The 19,393-nt window shown below is 38.8% G+C and overlaps 1 protein-coding gene across 3 annotated transcripts in view; it reads left to right on the top strand.

Moving 5' to 3' along the window:
* The window catches only part of kansl1b (KAT8 regulatory NSL complex subunit 1b), a 155,807-nt gene that overhangs the window by 61,655 nt on the left and 74,759 nt on the right, over window positions 1–19,393 (top strand). For all 3 annotated transcript variants that reach the window (XM_069905226.1, XM_069905228.1, XM_069905229.1), the window contains one exon: window positions 19,228–19,369. In XM_069905226.1, coding sequence (XP_069761327.1) covers window positions 19,228–19,369 — 142 coding nt within the window. The remainder of the gene's footprint in view (window positions 1–19,227; window positions 19,370–19,393) is intronic.

Genomic DNA, 19,393 nt, shown 5'->3' with positions numbered 1-19,393 from the left:
GGGGTTAACTGGGAAATTTGCACTGTTAGCACCCAGGTACATGGCGATTTGAAAGGGTCTAACCGGGTCCCTGACCTATCTCAGAGGTGGTCAGGGGACCCAGTAAAATATACCCAGGCATCCTGCTCCAGTGGTTTGAAAAGGGAAATGGCTGGCCTGGTCATTCTGGTGATGTCAGTGCTTCTGTGCCTGAGTCATGGAAACCCCTGACTGAGGTGCTGTTGCTATGAAGGTGGGGTATGTGATCTGGGGGTGGGGGGGGGGAGAGTGGTCACTGCCGCGATCAGGAGTAGAGCAGGGGTAGCAAACCACCCCCCCCCCTCCCATTGGCAGCAGTGGCATGTCACTGGGGTTGGGGGTGGGGGGGGGAGACACTGACAGCTGACTCTTCCTGTGAATGCATGATGCATCACTCACTGCATCATTGCGGGAGCGGCATCCCCCTTAAATTGCTGGGTTGGTGATTTAGCAGGAAGGTCTGTGTGTGATTTGAAAGGTGCATCCCTCACCCATGACCCAGGTCCCAGGAGGAGGACTGAGGTGCTGCAATTTGAAATCACCTGCAAATGTAGATGGAGTTGATTGAAGCAATACTTGGCCTCACAGTGTGAATGTATAAGGAACATAGTAGGGGGCTGAATACACAGCCTTGCAGGACACTGGTTTTAAGGATTATTTTGGAGGAAGTATTTGTTGCCTATTCTGACTGTTGGGGCTCAACAGATCAGGAAGCCAAGGATCCAGTTGCAAAGGGAGAGCTGAAGCCCAGATTAAGGTATTTGGAGATGATCTTGACATACAAAATTCTTCAGGTGGTGAAGGCAGAGCTATTGTCAATAAACAGGTCCATCATTGGTGCCAGGATTATTCAGCATTTGGGGGATGCAAGTGGTTATTTCTCTCCCAGAGAATGATTGGAATGTGAAACACAACTTGCAATGGTGATGGGGGGTGGGGGTGGGGGGGGGGTAAATTTATCTGATTTAAGTATCTAGATCAGTATCAGTTGGCTTTGAGATGAACACTGCAGTTTTGTTTTTGCATCCATGTATTGAAAAGAAATACTTTGCATCTGTTTTTCAAATTAGATTTTCCCTTGGCTGCTCTCCTCCCCATTATCAAACAACGTTCTGGGAAATGTCCTCTGCACCCATCTTCAGTGCAGTAATGGCCTTCCAACATATTCTCAACTACATGACCAATGCTTTACATAATCTTCATTCTTCACTCCTATCAACCTGTGCTGCTACCTTCAGAAATCCTTGCATCAAGGCACCAAGCTTCCACAGTACTTCAAAGGGTCTTGCTGAATTGTCCATACCCTACTCTTGAGTCCTTACACTGAGCAACACGGGCACCCCTATCTGTGTGGTTAATTTCCTGCTTTTCATAGGGTTCAGTCCTTTTGAAGCAGGTGGGACCTCAGACCACAACAGCAAGAGGTGGTGTTGTCAGGGCATCCCTCAGTACACACTCTTGCAGCTTGGCGTGTGCCAGTCGCAGTATCTCGCATCTCACTGCTGGAAAACCAAGGTTTGGGCAGACTCCTGAGGTCTTTCCCCATTTGGCGATCTTCTCATACGACTGAATGTCAATATTAACGTACGCCCCTCGGAGCAGTCTGTAAATCAGAATCTTCTTGTGCTTCTTTTGGAGTTGAACTGTGTCGAGGAGCTTGCATCCTTCCACACACTCTTAGCAAATGCACAGCCTGCTCAGAGGTGGGAGACTGGCTCCTCCCTGTCATAGTCACCTTGCAGTGAAGTAGAAACAGCAAGTGTAGAGAGAAAATGGCTCCAAGCAGGTATGTTTATATGAGCCATTCTCAATTTTTTTGGCTATGGTCCCCTTGGAACTCTGCTCAAAGTTTATGGACCCCCTTCCCTGTGAAGCAGTCAAGTTTAGTTGGTTTCTGTGCTTCTCTCCTCCCCTCTATACACGGTCTGCCCTTATTAAGGATTTCAGTCCATGACTCCCCCCCCACTTTAAATGTGCTCTGTACCCTGGGGTGGAGGGGGAGGAGAGCATAGGGCCCCTGTTGAGATTGGCTAGTTTATTCCCCTTTAACAATGTCTCTGGTCACTTGGTCCACTTCAAACAGTGCAGTGCTCTGAAGGACTAGCTTTGGTTGTCACAGCAACCTTTTGTTCTTGCACATGGAGACAGCTCTTCATTTAACCCCTTCAGTGGACAGCCGGAAACTATTTTCCAATGATCTGTAGGTGAGGGGCAAGAATAAGGAGAGATTGTTCAGAAGACTACTGGATAGAATTTGAAAATTATTGCACCAGAGAGAAAACTTAGTGTCTTGTGTGGTACATAATGCAAAGAAACAAGATTATTATCTGAGGTAAACAAGAAGTCACAGGACAGATGCTGCAAAACTGGAGCACCACAAAGTGCTGGAGGGACTCAGCAGGTCAGGCAGCCCCCATGGAAAGCAAAAGACTGTCAGCCTTTATGACCTCAGTAAAAGCAAGAACTGAGCTGATGCCAAATAAAAGGGTGGGGGAGGGAGGAGCATAGGCTGGCAGGGGGGGGTGGGTGAATACAGATGTGGGGGAGGGGGGAGAAAAGAAAGCTACGGGTTGATTCATATCTGAGAAGCAGGAGGGACTCAGCAGGTCAGGCAATATTTAAGCCTTTCCAGCTTCTCATTGTTTGCCCAAGAGTTCAGCATCCTTCTATTAATGTCTGACGTACACATCCAGCATTGTGGACTTTTAATTTGAGCCATGCACAACTTAAAAAATGGATCTGCCGTTTTACCGTGAAACTCTCAAGTCTGCAGATGCAGTGATTGTATTAAAAACCCAAATATGCTGGAGGATCTCAGCTGGTCCTGCAGCATTGAAAGGAGGTAAAGATATAAATGCCTGGATGCTGTGAGACCCAAGTTCCTCCAGCATTTTTGTGTCTTTTTACTTTTATCATTTTACATCTCACTTGTTCAGTGGGCTAATTCAGCCCAATGCCGCCCCTCCCAGGGAACACATTAAAGTTAAACTCTTGCTTTCTTTTCACCTCACATAACATGAATATTTTTTATTAGTACGTAGGAGAGAAGTACAGAAGAAATGAAACTTTTTTTGAATATTCGATTTAAATTTCCATCCAGATACAGAAAATATCCCTTGTACATTTCACATCAATAATACGTAGTATTATATATCCCTCCCTTCCCCGAGAAACTAACTAAACTTGAATGCTTCACAGGGAAAGGCCCATAAGCTTTGAGCAGAGTCCTGTGGTGGGAGAGGGCAGAGCTAAAAAAGGGTTGCAAATGGCTGATCTGATCTTTTTGATTCACATTTGCTGCATAGAATTGGCCCAAAAAGTTGTATGGTTTAAATCATTTATCATCATTTGGAGTTTTTTGGAGGAAGGTGGTTGACATTGTTGGAAGTTATTCTTCCCAAGTCCAAAATATTCCTGCCTGAGTTTCTCTAGCGGTCCAATCATATTTCGCTGTTACAGTTGTCTATAATTTGATCACTCAAGGGGGATGTATAATTATTGCCCGAGATTCAAATTCCAGCTGGCCCTCATTGGTAAATGAAGCAGTCTTGTCTGTGTGTACCAAGAGTTGCGCTCAGTGGGTCCAGACCTGTGGTAGGCCAAACTTGGGAATGGATTTCTTTCCCTGAACAATATCAATGAATCAGATGGGTGTTTATCACAATTATCTGTTACTTAACCTGTCCTTAAACTCAATCACACACTCATATCATTATTAGCCAGAGCATCTAAGGTTATGGGGAAATGGACGTTCATGATGGTGGGGCAGACTCGATGGACTGAATAGGCTATTTCTGCCTTATGGTCTTATAAATTGCATGTGATCCAGTTGCTTAATGAGACCATTGATGCTGAGACGAGAATGAATCTCTCTATGACAGCAGGAGAATTTAAATTCAAGCAATTAAATACAAAAATTCAAGAAATGGTCGTCTCAGTACTTGAATTTGGTATAATTCATAAAAACTCAGTCTGTTTTCCTGGGTCGACAATCTGTTGTAATCTGCTTGAGCCAATATTCAGTTTTTAATTGCCTCCAGTTCTTGATGGATAATTAATGCCAGCATTACAATCAGTGACCTTTCAATGACATCACCATTGTTGAGGCCTTCACCATCAAAAATAAACTAACCATAGGTGTACATTGGGCACAAAAGCAGTCAGAGGTTAGGTATTCTTTTCTGATGGGCTTGTCTCCTAATTTTCAAAAGTCCTTGCAACATATTGAAAGTATCAAGTGATTGGTGCCATTTTTCTGGATGAGTATGCTCAATGGCAAAGCAATCTGCTGATGGCACCCTGACAACCATTTCTCTTAAAATTTAGCTGTAGGGAATGTTACCAATGAAAGTCTCCAGAAACTGTGATTGAAGGAAACTCAGCAGCTCCAACAGTGTTCTTTATCTAGCAAAGATAAAGGGATCTAACCAACGTTTCGGGCTTGAGTTCTTCATCAAGGTATGAACAAAACATGAAAGTCTGCAGATAACGTAAGACAAAGCTGAAGAAATTCAGCAGGTAAAATTGTTTACTTTATATAGCAACAATCAAGGTGCATAACTCACGTTTTGGGTTTGATCAAGGAATAAGTAAAATATAGGCCGGCACCTGCCTACATTTAGCTCATTCCTTGATGAAGGGCTCAAGCCTGAAACATTGGTTATGTATCTTTACGTTTGCTATATAAAGTAAACTGTCTGAGTTTCTCCAGCTTTGTGTTTTCATTTGAATGCCACCTACTAAGTTCATTTCAATTTGCTATAATGACGGAACCTCTCAAACTAGTAACTGCTCTCATCCAAAAGAACAAAGGTGAGAGGTGTTCAAGAATACGATCTCTCCAAGATGAACATCATTCTGAGCAGAAAATGTATGCTCCTTCCTTCAATGGTCTCAGATTTAGATCATAGAACTGCAGTGCAGGGCATAAAGCTTTTTATTATTCCTCAGGTAGCACTGGTGATCTGCCATATGGTTCAAGATGTATGTCTTCCTTTTCAACCATCAATTTCTATCTTCCAACCTCAAACTTGTTCTAATATCTTTTGTATTGGATTTTGTGAGAATTGAATATTCTCTTGCTACAATCACTTTTATGACTGGCTAACAATATATTTTAGTGTTAAGAATACAGGATAACCTTTCAGATTGCCAGCAGTGGGGATTAGAATGACAAGATTGCTGGTTTGTGAGGGTTGATCTCCTTTTCTCTGGTTGCTTAATGTCCCTTTTCATCATCCCAGAGTTGAGGTTAGTGATTCAAACATTCTCCATTCCTATTCCAGCAGCATTTTCTCAAATATGACAGCCAAACCCTGAGTGCTAAATTGATTTTCAAACTGTTATGAATGTTAATTTGGGAGGGCATGGTTTCAGAGAACTTTAGTCTGAGTTCTGGAGAATTTTAGTCTGAATTCTGCTTCAGGGGTGGGTAACAATGTAAGAGCATCATGTAGGTACTGTCATATCAGAGTTCCTGCCTTCTTTAATAAATCAGGATGCCAGTCTGCTCAGGTGGTTGTCAAAGATTCAATGGTAATTTTGTCACAGCCGATGGTTCTATCGCCGCAGTCATCCCACGTTCAGAAGCATCTGATGACAAAAACTTATTGTTGAACTGCTGTGGAGGTTGACACAAATAATGTGCACATATTTTCTTTGCAACTTAGGGATTTGAAGAGGTTGAGGTTGTGAAATCTGTTATGAGAATTCTAGTTTCTTTGTGATTTCAGCCTGTCAAAGAAGCCCAAGTGGTTTTGTTCATTTCCAGTAACTGGGTTCTTAAGGACTATTCAGGCTGAAGTGTAAACTGCTAAATTAAATGTAATCCCGTGATAATGTTTTGTTCATATTTTTTGCAAAGATGTTAACTGAAGTATCTTTAGTAAGGGTTAAGAGGTATTGAAGAATTTGAGTCATCCAGGTGTCAGACTAGCAGAGAGTAGAGAATTTGTGGCAATGTAATTTTCATCTTTTACAGAAGAAATAAAAACTATTTAGTTTTCATTATATAAAAAAGTTCTCCTTGTGTTTTCTGCAAAGTGAACTTGGTCTGTAAAAAGTTTTCAAGTCTCCTGAGTGTGTGTTGAGAGTGCAGGTGACTGTGTTTCCTCGCTGTGATGTACTGTTCAAAGATCAAATCTGAAATTTGTCCATGAATATTTCAATCAAAGTTGGGTCAATTAAACCAAAATGCTATCTCTAATGAAGGACAATGAGACATAGGAGTCTGCAGATGCTGGAAACTGAAGCAAAAGACAATCTTCTGGAGAAACTCAGCAGGTTGAGCAACATTAGTTGGGGTAAAAGAATTGTTGATGTTTTGGGCCAGAACCCTTCATGGAGGCATTGAATGGATTTGGCCTGAAACATCAACCACTCTTTCCCTCCCATTCATGCTGCTTGACCCGCGGATTTCCTCTAGCAGATTCCCTTTCACCAATAAGGAACACAAACTGTAATAAATGTTTTGTAATTCAGGAAGATCTGTTGTTCCACATCAGTTAGCATTAAATTCAGTTGGCCAGAAGTTTACTCAAGGTCTGGTATGAAAGTAGGAGTGCTCTCAAATTTGGTTGTGCAGTTTTGAACTAGAGTACAAGAACGGTCCAAGAAATCTGATCTTGTGTGAGAATAAAATTGTTTTTTACAGTTTCTTCCAGAAGCCAAAGCTGACCAACAAATAGTGCATTAACTTCAGCACTCTTGAGAGCTCCATTCAGGATGCATTTTGGTGGTTCACCTGTTTAAATTCAAACAGCTGATGTGGGATTTTTGCCATATGATCATATGTGCCATCAGAATACATCTAGTGCTGTGGGAAAGTTCGAAATGCATGAACTGGGGACAGTGTCAGGAGACCCAAGAAAGCATTACAGTGTAGAAGTAAATCAAGACCAGTGTACAGATTTCTTTCTGCTTTCATTCTTGTTGGACCATGTGGTGAACTGGGGATAGCTTGAGTTGTTGTGAAATTAAGATCACACTCAATTTTGTCCTCTGCTTTGAAGATTTTGAATGGAATAAAATGATGTACAGTGGTATGTAATAACGATGGGTTTTCTTTCAATATTATGCATCAGATTTTAGTATTGCCTGTCTCATCATCCATAATTATAACCAAAATTTATTTCCTCAGCATTCTAATTGAATATCAAACACAAGAAATCAGAGCAGGAGCCCATATATTCAAGAAGGTTATGGCTGATCTAGCCATGTGTACAGCTCCACTTGTCTGTTTCCATTATCCCCGATTCCCTCCTATGCAAAAATATAGGTGTATCTTGGAATGCATTTAACAAGGCAGTTGCTCACTTCTTCCTTGCAAAGAGAATTCTACAGATTCTCCATTCTCGGAGAGAAGAGATCCTTCTCCTGTCTTAAATCTACTCTTACGAATCTTGAGGCTGTGTCACCAAGTTTTAGTCTCACCTGCCAGTATCCTCCTTGCTTCTCATCTATTCATTATATGTTTCTGCAAGATTTCTCTACCCACCCACCCACCCCGCCCCCCACACTGCTAAACACCAATGAATGTATTCCCAGGGTATTCAATAGTTCCTCATAGTAACCCCCCTCACTTCAGTAATCAACCAAGTGAACGTCCTGTACACTGCCTCCAAAGTCAGTCTATCCTTTCTCAAATGAGTAGACCACTGTTGAAGTGTCTCACTAGTTTGTCCTGTGGACGAAGTGTCTCACCAGTGTCCTGTGGACGAAGTGTCTCACCAGTGTCCTGTGGACGAAGTGTCTCACCAGTGTCCTGTGGACGAACAGCAGAGCATCCAAAAAACAGGAATCTGGAGGAACTCCAGCGACCATAGTTTTTTTTGGGTTTTTTTTGGTGTTTCATCCTTACATCTAAATCCAGTCCCTCAAATGAAAGCTTGGTAACCTGTTGCCGTACCTGCCAAATAATATTTTGCAATTCATATACAAGCACTCTCATGCAGCAATTTTCTACCATTCAAATAATCAAATTGACTAATTTTCATGGCAAAGTCTATAACTGCACATTTACTGACGTTGTACTCGATCTGGCAGACCCTTGTCCACTCATTTAACCTATCTATATCTCCGCAGATTCTGAATCCTTGACACACTTGGCTTTTCTGCTCAATTTGGCATCAAGTGAATGCTTTTGAGAAAGTGATTTCCAGTCAAACCCACCTTTTGTGCTCACCTCTGAATTTACTGCCCCAGAGTTCACTGTCCATGGAAAGATTTTGCAGCCATGATTGGCATTAAGGAAATACCAGGTTGATTCTGGAAGCAGCTGGGTTAGTTTATGAGGAGAGATTGAGTAGCCTTAGACTATAGTCATTGGTTCAGAAGCATTGCGGAGAGGGGGGGTCCTTATTGAAATGTATACAATTACAAAAGGATTGAGCCTGAAGCAGGGAGGTTCAGATTTATTGTCAGAGTACATTCATGACATCACCTCCATCCCTGAGATTTTTCCTGCGAGCCAGACTGAATTTCCTCTTATTAGCAGTGCAAAAAACTGAACTCCAGAAAAGACATATTTACAAAAGAGGGTGTAAACAAAGAAGGGAGTACAAAAAAAAGTGCAATACAGAGAATAAATATTCAATAATAAACAGTGTGCAAAGTAAAAGTCCTTCTCAATGAATCTCTGATTGAGTTTGTCTAGGAGTCTGATGGTGGAGGAGTAGCAACTATGCCTGAACATAGTTGCCTGATGAATCCATACTTGTTGTTCAGGTTGTAATGAATCTGTGTTAATACTAATATTTAGGTTAATGTTATATTACTTATAAATATGTCATAAATATGTCAACAGCTGACGTGGACATTTACCCCCTCCATAAATCTTCGTCCGAGAAGCCAAGCCAAAGAAAAAAAAAGAAGAAATGTCTTAGTTTAGTTGTGGGTTGGTTACATGGTACACACGCAGGCCACAGTACATTTACATAGAACCATTGGACTCAGAGAAGAGAGTTCATTCTCGGAGTCACACTGTCTAGAAAGACAGAACTAATGGATCTGAAGTGGGTCTTAATTATTCAAGAACAATGGAGTGTTTGCTTTCTTAAAGACTGAAGTATCTAAGCACTCAATAAGAACTGCTGAAGGAAACCATCTGTTTTTTAAAACCAAACCACTTAAGCCTCTTGAACAGAGATGAGGTCAAAGGTTGTTTGTTATAGATATGGAGTGGTTTTGAAAAAGGCCAGAAGTTTGGTAGAACTAAAACTAATAGTCAAGTGGTTTCCAAAAAATTGGACTGATCCCATTGACAGTGTAACTGCAACATGATTTGGAGAAATCTATGATCAAATTCAGACATTTTTGGAGACATAGGAGCCGGAACCTTGTGTAAGACAGGGTTGAATAACAGTAACCAGAATAGGTGCTGTTATGTGTTATTTCTGAGAAAAGGGGGTCACAGAATAAGCAGATTTCAAAAGAGAAGCTACTTCAAACTGTCTCTTTAAGATAAAACGGGTGATAATATTGATAAGATAATGGCAGTTTCGTTGGGAAAACAGATTCCAAAGTCTTCATTCAATGGAAGATTTGATCCTGGGAAGACAGGATTGATGGCTCAGAAGGTGGTCACTTCTGCTTGAAGAATATCTTTCAAGGACAAAACCGAAAAAAATCAAGTTTAAAGAGGCCTGAAGATATGAATTTTAGAGTTAAGTTAAGAGATAAGTAAGAAATGTTACAATTAATAGTTTAATAAAAACTATTATTTTGAATTTACCACTGTCTGGTGAATTTTTCATTGCTGTTCTTTTAGTGCTAACAAAGTCCCTTTAGTGCCAAACAAAATTTAAAAGGGTTGTTAGTTCGTAACAAGGTGTTTCAGGGCTAGTGAGATGACATCTGTCGTAGATCTGTTGCTGCGGTTGGGAAATTGGAACGGATCGATGTTGCCACTCAGGCAGGAGCTAATATGCTTCGACACTAGCCCCTCAAAACACTTCACTGGTGCCACTGGTCAGTAGTTTCCACTGGCAGAACAAGGGGATATCAAGTCAAGATTCAAGGGAGTTGATTTATTTAAAATGGCCATGAGGAGGAGTGACTTTTCCCAGAGAGCAGTAAATCTGCGCAATTCTCGGCCCAAGAAAGCAGAAGAGGCTGTCTCATTAAATCAGAATTTATTGTCATGAACAAGTCATAAAATTCAGTGTTTTGCAGCAGCTTCACAGAGCGAATGTTCATATTGTGAACCATCTTATAACATTAATATATTAAAATAACCGTGCACATAAAGTCAGGCCGTGTCATTCGGGAATCTGATGGCAGCGGGGAAGAAGCTGTCGCTGAGCTGCTGAGTGCTCGTCTTTAGGCTCCTGGACCTCCTTCCCAATGGTAGCAGAGCGGACGAGGGCATGGCCTGGATGATGAGGGTCTTTGAGGAGAGCAGCTGCTATTTTTTTAATATATTTAAGTCACAAATACCATTGGACAACTTTTTCAAAATGTTTGCTTCCTGAAAAAAAAATTAGCGATTAAGATAGACAACTTCAAGTTGAACACAAAGATAATTTCAGATGTGCTGTATCACATAGAAAGTTGTAGAGATACTGGGACTGAAAATTCCCTGGACTTCTGAGTCTCTTCTCTGAGGGAGGAGATTAACCTATCAAGAGCCTTTGATCTGAGACATTAGAATGATTCTGCCCTATGGCATCAGTTTAACTATCCTCATTACATCAAATCAAACCATACAATTCTCAGTTGCACACATTTTAACAAGATAGGCTTTAAAGAAAGGCTTTTTTAATTCATTAAAATTGTGCTTAACTCTGAAGACTGCCTTTCATCTATTTGATTCCTCTCCAAAGCTTGTTAAATGGCATTTTTTCACAGAAACTTCAGAATTCTTCTGAAAAAAATTGGCATACTTACCTCCGTCCGGTGTGTCCCATGTGGTCATTTACATGGGCACTTTTACACAGCCTTCCTGTGTGTGAAGTTTGTTGGAAGTGTAACGTATTCATTAGGCCTGTTTCTTATGGAGTGGATGCAGTCATTCTACACTGTAGCCACTCTGTAAAAATGTGTCGGGGTCCCAGTGGAAAAATATCGGGATGGAATTTACATAATAAATTCTGTCTTGACATTTTTACACTGGCACTGGAGCAGAAAATTTCCTGTGTAAAAGTGCCTGATGTGTTCCAGCAGGATATCATCTAAATAATGGGCGATTGACACCTCTGGAGTGTTAATTGCGGGAGATTAACAGATAGTGGGACTATGGAATGTGCTTTGTCTCAGGTCCCATGTCAATGTGAATTGCTCTTGTAAATTGGAATATAGAATACTACACTCACGTGGTGGCTGCGTGTGCGCACTATATGAAAATATTTTTCCCAATTTATGGTTTCTGTGTGTTTATGAAGTGAAAAAATACGGCAATTCTGGCTTCTTGGACCCAACTTAAGTTCTCCAAGGAATTATTGTTGCAGCACAGCGTTGCATCAATCAGAGCTGTTGCTTCAGTGGCATCAATCAGAATTCAAATCCGACCTCTGTTGACTGTGTGGAGCCTGATTCTGTGTACTGATCAATGCTCTCATCTCATAGTTGTGTGGTTCTTTGCATTAACCTACCATTGCTCTTGTGCTTTCTCACCTGTTGTTGTCTGCTCTGCCCACTGCACTTGCTTGTTTTTTAACATGTGATCTAACTTCCCACCTCATACATTATCACATTATTAGATTATTACAGGCTGGGGTATACTTGTGAAAATTATTCAAGATTATTTATATGTTTCTTTTATATTACATTTTTGTGTATGGTTATTATGTGCTGTGTACAAAATGTATTATGCATACAGGTATGTGCACTGTGGTCTGGAAGAATACTGTTACAAATATTTACATTCAGATGATAAACTTGAACGTGATCATTCAAGTTCCACCCTCACCCCACCTTACTTGTTTAAATCCCCTTAATAGAACAAGCAAACCTCCCTGTCAGGGTATTGGTCTTGATCCAGTTTAGATCCTACTCATTCTTCTTGTATAGAATGTCTTCTTGGTCCCCTTGGTAAAGCCTCTTTAAGAAAGCCTCTGTATTTAGACCTTAGGATCAAATGACCCCCTTTCAACTTGGACCAACTGTGTCTTGCCCCATTTTATTTGTGGAATTCCTTACTGCATTTGTTCAAATCTAGTTCTTCCTAGTCACAGACTTAACAATTCTTCTGCATTTGATGTTGGCTTTTAGAACCATAGAACACTACAGCACAGAAAACAGGCCATGCGACCTTTCTGGTCTGGGCCGAAACATCAATCCATTAGTCTCTCACTTTGTTGTTTAATCTTCTGCAGAGCAGACTTGACGGTCCAGTTGGCCTACTTCTGCTCTATAACTCTTGATCTCAAATGAGATCATCCAAAATTGCTTCCTGTGAATTGGAGACAGGAGTTTGCAGATAGTGTAATTTAAGCAAAAATAATTTGCTGGAGGATCTCATCATAGGGTAAGGGGAGAATGTTGACATTTTGGATCAAAGCCCATCATCGACTGATTGTGGAATGGGGGATGAGGGATAGCCAGTACAAGTTGGAGAGAGAGAAAGGAATGAGATTACTAAACTGGGGAGGGCTGATGAACATATGGAGAGGAAGAAGGTTGGAGTTGGAGGACAGAGGAAAGTGATTGATTGGTGCCAGATAATGGGGATCCGGTGAAATGAGGTAGATAGATCCAGGAGGAGGAAGGAGATGTAAATGGGAGTGGTGGGGTGGGAAAGGGGACAAAAAAAAGAGGTGGGATTGGAAAGATGAGCAGAGGTAGATAAAGGAGTAACATATGGTGCGGGTTCAAAATCTCATCTCTCATCTTCTTCTTGCCCTTTCAGCATAACTTCTCTACCTCACATTTCAACCATCAAATCACTTCCACTTTGCTTCCATGAGGACCCATCTGATCCTGTTCTTGTTGGTTCCCTTAGATCGAATTTGCCTGTCAGATTCCAGCACTGTTGGTCTTTTTTCCCAATTATCACCCTCCACCTGCTGTTTTATCTTCATCCTCCCTGGTTTGATCACCCACTCTTTTTCTCTTTCTCTATGTACTTATTGGATGCTCTTCACTCAGCTTCTCTGCTTGCTGAGCTTGTCCAGCTCTGAATTTAAAGTTATAATATTCAAAACCCTCCATTTCTCACAATCCCTTTTGGACTTTGAAACAACTTGTTGTGGGGCGAGGCATGATGGTGTGAACGAAGGATGCCATTTGGAACCTGCCTGCAAGGTTTTTTATTTATGGCTTCAAGGAAAGGGAAGCCACAGACAACTGGAAAAACAGCTATGAAAGAAATCAGAAAATAGGGGAAAGTTGGCCCTACCTTGATGTCAGAGCCTCGGGGTGAAGTTTCTCTTCCTCCTCGAGCGACAAGAGCAGCAACAGCATGAGTTCAGATGACATCAGTGTCACTTCTCCGGTCAGCTGAAGAAGGTGGCGCTGGAGTCCAGAAGAGGATTATCGAACGACAAAGACTTCAAAAACCGTGTGCATGCACGAAAGTTCGCACATGCACAGAACGAATCAAACACCAAAATTATGGGGAACTGGTAAAGCTGCTCTCAGTAGCGCTACTTCGCAAGATCTGCCTCCTAGAATCGGAGGCAGAATTAGAAGATCCTTTGTCAACATTGTGATATAGAAAGTCAAGAAGAAGAACATCAAGATAAAGAAGAGGATGAAGATCAAGAAATGAAAACCATGCAGATAAAGGCAGCTGAAGCTAGGGGACAAGCTATTGGCAGACAATTGATGAATCAATTACAGGCAATGAGTGAGAAGATGGATATGCAGTTTGTGTCTGTAAGGCATAATGTTAATACTCAATTTGAATGTTAAAGGAGAGATGAAGAATATTAAGGAAGAAATGAAAAGATATTAGTGATTGAGAAAGTTGAAGAAAATTTTCAAGAATACCATGATGAAGTGGAACAACGTAAAGATGTGGTTAATAAATTGGAAGATTCACTTACAGTGTGGAGTGTTGAGAAGAAAGAACTTTTACAAAAAATTAGAAAATCATAGTCGAAGAAATAATGCAAAGATTGTTGGGCTGATAGAAGATTGTGAAGGTTTCAATCCTATATAGTTTTTTTTTTCAAAAATGGATTCCAGTCATTCTGGGATCTGATAATTTTCCAAATGGAATTGAATTGGATAGAGCACATAGGTCTCATAGAAAGAAGCCATTACCTGGACAGACACCATGCTCTGTCCTGATTAGATGTTTGCTTTATCAAGATAAAGAGAGAATATTGAGAGCAGCTGTCTCGAATGCTCGCTAATATCAAAGCCAATTGATAGTGGATAATAAAGTATTCTTCTATGCAGATCTAAGTACGGTGATGGTGAAAAGAAGAAATGAATTTAACCCAGCTAAATCAATTTTGTGAAAGAAAGGATACAAGTTTTCTTTTTGTCATCCTACTACACTTAAGGTGTTTTTGGGAAATAATCAAGAGCAAGATTTTTTGAAAATGAAATGAAAGCTTTGGAATTTTCTAATTCTCCAAGTAATATAAAGGTTCAACAAGTTGATGTACAAACTACAAATATTCAACAACCTGAGAAGACACAAGCTGCAGAGAGAGTTGACACAAGAATTGGAAGATCTTGATGAAGAACAAATCAAAGAGTCCTTGAAACAGCTGCCTAGACCTAAAAATGAATTGTTTTTTTAAAATTTACATAATGATTGTTCCTTTGTGGGGGGGGGGGGGGGGGGATGGCAGAGGGATTTTTCCTTCTTCCCAAGCTATTATGTGCCACGATGGCGAGTGCCACTTCCTGCACAATAGAGGAAGGTCGTTCTTGTCTCTTATTATAGTACTTTTTTGTTTTTCTTAAAGTTTTGTTTTCTTTAATTTCTTCGTTTGGATGGACATGTCAAGTGTAGTTAACAGTTTTAAAATGTGGGAGGCCCAAGAGGAGAGGCAAAGGGAGTCTCGAATTTTTGGGAAATAGATTAATGGTTAAAGGGTACTAAATTTTGTAAGTTTTAATATAAATAGGCTTAATAATTAAGAGAAAGAGGGGTTTAGCTTAATTGAAGAAATTTAAAGTTGATAGTGCTTTTCTCCAGGAGACCCATTTAACAGAAAAGGAGCATCAGATATTAAAAAGAGATTGGGTGGGTCAAGTGGTAGCTTTAACATATAATTCTAAAGCAAGAGGTGTGGCAATTTTGTTTTTAGAAATCATTACCTGTGCAAATTCAAAGGGTGATTTCTGATCCTGTGGGGAGAATTGTCCTGGTCCTTTGCCAAATTTATTCTGAAACGTGGAACTTATGAATATTTATTCACCAAATGTCGATGATGAAGGATTTATTCAGAATACTTCTATGTTTTTAGCTGAAGCGCATGAAAAATTATTGAAAGGAGGGGATTTTAATTGTTGTCTTTATCCAGTTTTGGACAAAATGACAAGATCAGTTATTTGAGCTAAAGCATCAAAGATAACTTTGAGTGTAATGAAATAGTTGAATTTGATAGACATTTGGCAAAGATTAAATCCTAAAGAAAGGGATTATTCTTTTTATTCACATTGGCATGATTCTTATTCTAGAATAGACTTATTTTTTTATATCGACCCAATTACAAGGAACAGTTATGAAAGTAGATTATAAGGCTAGAATTTTATTTTATCTGTTTTTAATGACATGTTTGGTTCCTGAGAAGGAGCACTCAGTTTACAGGATGAAGAGGGGGGATTTTTCTGATTTTATAATAAGAAAACAAATTCAAGAATTTTTAGAAATAAACTATTTCAGTAGTTAATAAATTTTCCGTTTGGTACGCATTGAAGGCATACTTGAGAGGTCAGATAGTAAGTTTTACGGTGAAAATTAAAGATTATGTGAAAGAGGTTGATCAATTAGAAACAGAAATAGAGGACTTGGAGAAGGATTTAAAAAGAAAGATTTCAGATGAGAAAAAAGAAATTAATAAAGAAAAAACTTTATTATAATGAAATTCAGACTTATTGAACAGAAAAATTAATTGTGAGAACTAAACAGAGGTATTATGAATTAGGAGAAAGGGCCCACAATGTTCCAGCCTGGCAGTTAAAAACAGAACAAACTTCTAGAATAATTAAAGCTATTAGAAAAAGCCAGAAGATAATTACTTATAATCCCCAAGAAATTAATGACTCATTTATAGGTTTTTATTCTAATTTATATAAATATGTATCTAGTGGAGGTGAAGTTAAAATTAAGAATTTTTATGTCAGATAAATATACCTAGTTTGAAATATCGAGATCAAAGAGATTTCGATGCTCCTTTTACGGCAAGAGAAGTCAGTGAAGCACTTAGTTCGTTGCAAAATGGTAGGTCACCTGGGGAGGATGGTTTTCCACCTGAGTTTTTAAAATTAAGTTTAAGGATCTTTTAATACCTCCTTTTATGGAGATGTTAAAACAAGTGGTGGAATATCATTCCTTAGCGAGTCTTTTTGAACTAGAATAATTACAGTTAAACCAAAGAAAGATAAGAAACCGTTAAATCCGACGTCTGATTGACTGATATCATTATTGAATATGGATTATAAAACTGTTGCAAAAATGTTTGCAAATAGATTAGCTAAATATTTACCAAATTTAATTCATATAATAGACCAAAAAGGATTTGTCAAAACATGATAATCTGCTGATTATGTTGCACGGTTGATTGGATTAATTAATTTAGTTCAAAAAAGAGGTGATAAAAGTGTGGCAATAGCTTAGGATGTAGAAAAGGCTTTTGATTGATTAGAATGGGATTTTTAAAATAAAGTATTAGAGAAGTTTGGCTTTGGGTTGACATTTATAAATTAGGTTAAATCCCTATATAAAAATCCTTGTGCAAGGATGATGACTAATGGACGTTTCAACTTTTCAATTAACTAGATCGAGTCATCAAGGTTGTCCTTTATCACCTGCCTTGTTTATTTTAACAATAGAACCCATAGTGGAGCTTATAAGGCAAGATACTAAGATTAAAAGTATAAAGGTTAATCAAGAGAAATATAAAATTAATTTATTTGCTGCTGATGTCTTGGTTTATGTTGCTATAAATTCTTTGTCTTAATTGCTTGTAAGATTGGAAGAATATAGGGAAATTTCTGTATATAAAATTAATTGGGAGTAAAGCGAAATTGTGTCCCTAGTTAAGGGTGATTATACAAATTGTAAAATGGTCACGAAATTTAGGTGGCCAAATGCTGATATTAAATATTTAGGTATTCGGGTTGATAATAACTTTAAAAATCTATATAAATTAAACTAGTTACCTTAAAATTGTTGAAGATTTGACCAAGTGGAATACCCTACCTGTTACTTTAGTAGGTAGGGTAAATAGTGTTACGATGAATATTTTCCTTCGAGTTCAATATATTTTTCAGTCGATCCCCATCTCAATTCCTCAAAAAAATCTTAAGGATTTAAAATGCGAGTGTTAGGAAAGGAAAAATGGCAAAGGTTTCTTTGGAAAAATTTACTTGGATGTTTGATTTGAGGGGCTTGTAACTTCCCCCTTTTTAAGAATTGTTATAAAGATGCTTAATTGAGATTTATAAATGTATTGTTTAGTTTAGATAAAAATTCCTGTTTGGATTAATATAGAGAAGTAAAATAGGAGAAATAAACTCAAGATTTTATCTATGAATGGAATTCTAAATTTTTGGTAGGAAACACCAATTTTTGAAACATTTAATTGAATTATGGAATAATATTGATAATGAAGTAAGTATGAAGGGCTCAGTTTCACAAAAAATGCCCCTTGGTCAAAACAGACTCATTCTATTCTCTATAGATAATCAATTTTTGAGGACTTGGATGTGGATGGGTATTGAGAGGATAGAGGATTGTTTTGAGGCTGGGAGATTTATAACATTTGAATGAATGAAGAATAAATTTAATGTGCCAAATAATACTTATTTCTGTTATTATATAATTAAGACTTTTTTGGCTGATAAAATAGGTCTGAGTTTAATGTTACCTAGTCAGAGTGAATTGGAATTGCTGATTTCTAGTAGTAAATAAATAAATTTATTTCTGAAATGCATCATTTATTTCAAAGGAAAGCCCCCAAATTAGGGATGCATAAATCAAGATAAAGATGGGAAGTAGATTTAAATAGACAATTAAGTGAAAAAGATCACTTAATAATAAAAAGAATAATTTGACAAAAATTATAAATGTTTTGCATCAGTTATTCAACTCCACAAAAATTAAACAGATTGAATCCTGCTATATCAGATTTATGTTTACGGTGTGGACGTGAGATTGGAACTTTTTTGCATCCTACGTGGCAGTGTCCTAAAGTTGAATATTTCTGCTTGGGAGTCGGTTGCTTTTTGGAGTGGATTACAGGGGTCAAGTTCCCAGAGGATCCAATGTTATTCTTATTGAGGTTATAAGACCCAAATTAAAATTATCTATGTATCAATTGAATTTGTGCAAATTGCTTTACCAGTTGCTAGGAAATGTATCGCAATAGAAGTCAGATCTAGATTTCGATATGGAAAGATAGCGAGCAGAACTTTGTAGCTGAATACCATTAGAGAAGGTTACTTGTAGTTTATGAAATAGATATCATGCATTTTGGAAAATATGGCGCCCATATTTACAAAATGCGGGTTGGTAAATTTGATAGACTCTCTGAAGACCTCATCACTTGGTAACCTCCAGTATTAGACTTTGATATAAATGCTCTATTCCCTTGGCATTCTCCAGTCCTTCTCTCTTTATTTTCTTTTTCTTTCTTTTCTATTTTTAGGGGTTTTTGGGGGTGGGAGGAAGGGAGATGGAAGGGGAGGGGGAATTTTTTTTCTCCCCTGTATAACTTTTTGAAATAATTTTTGAATTTAATGAAATGTAATTATTATTGTGGTTTAAAATTTATAAATAAAATATTTAAAAAAGGTGCTTGTTGCTTTTGGTTCTTTGTCTGGCTCAAAATGCTGAAATTGCATATATCCATCCACTTTACAACATTTGAGGCATTCCCAAAAAGCTAACTTTTCACCAGATGTCTGGTCACATAGTTTAACCTCTTATTGGGCTGTTTAATGTCATCTTTATGTTGACATCCTAGTCTCGTGCTTTGGGATATTTTAATGTGTTACAATTTGTATCTGTAAGGTTTGTGTTTTTCTGAGTTCTTGTTGCCTTGTTTCTGATATGGTGTTTGGACATGAACATTTGTTTTTCACTTGCAGGCGGCAGTGCTCAGAATGGCGGTGGGCAATCGAACGGGCTGCTATTATAAGCCGCTGGAATTGGCTACAGGCTCATGTATCAGATTTAGAATACCGCATCCGCCAACAGACAGAGGTTTACAGGCAAATTCGTGCCAATAAGGTTAGTGCAGCAGTAAGCCAGTTA

This window comes from Narcine bancroftii, chromosome 12, assembly GCF_036971445.1.
Source record: "Narcine bancroftii isolate sNarBan1 chromosome 12, sNarBan1.hap1, whole genome shotgun sequence".
Classification (NCBI taxonomy): domain Eukaryota; kingdom Metazoa; phylum Chordata; class Chondrichthyes; order Torpediniformes; family Narcinidae; genus Narcine; species Narcine bancroftii.
This window is presented reverse-complemented; position numbering and strand designations above follow the sequence as displayed.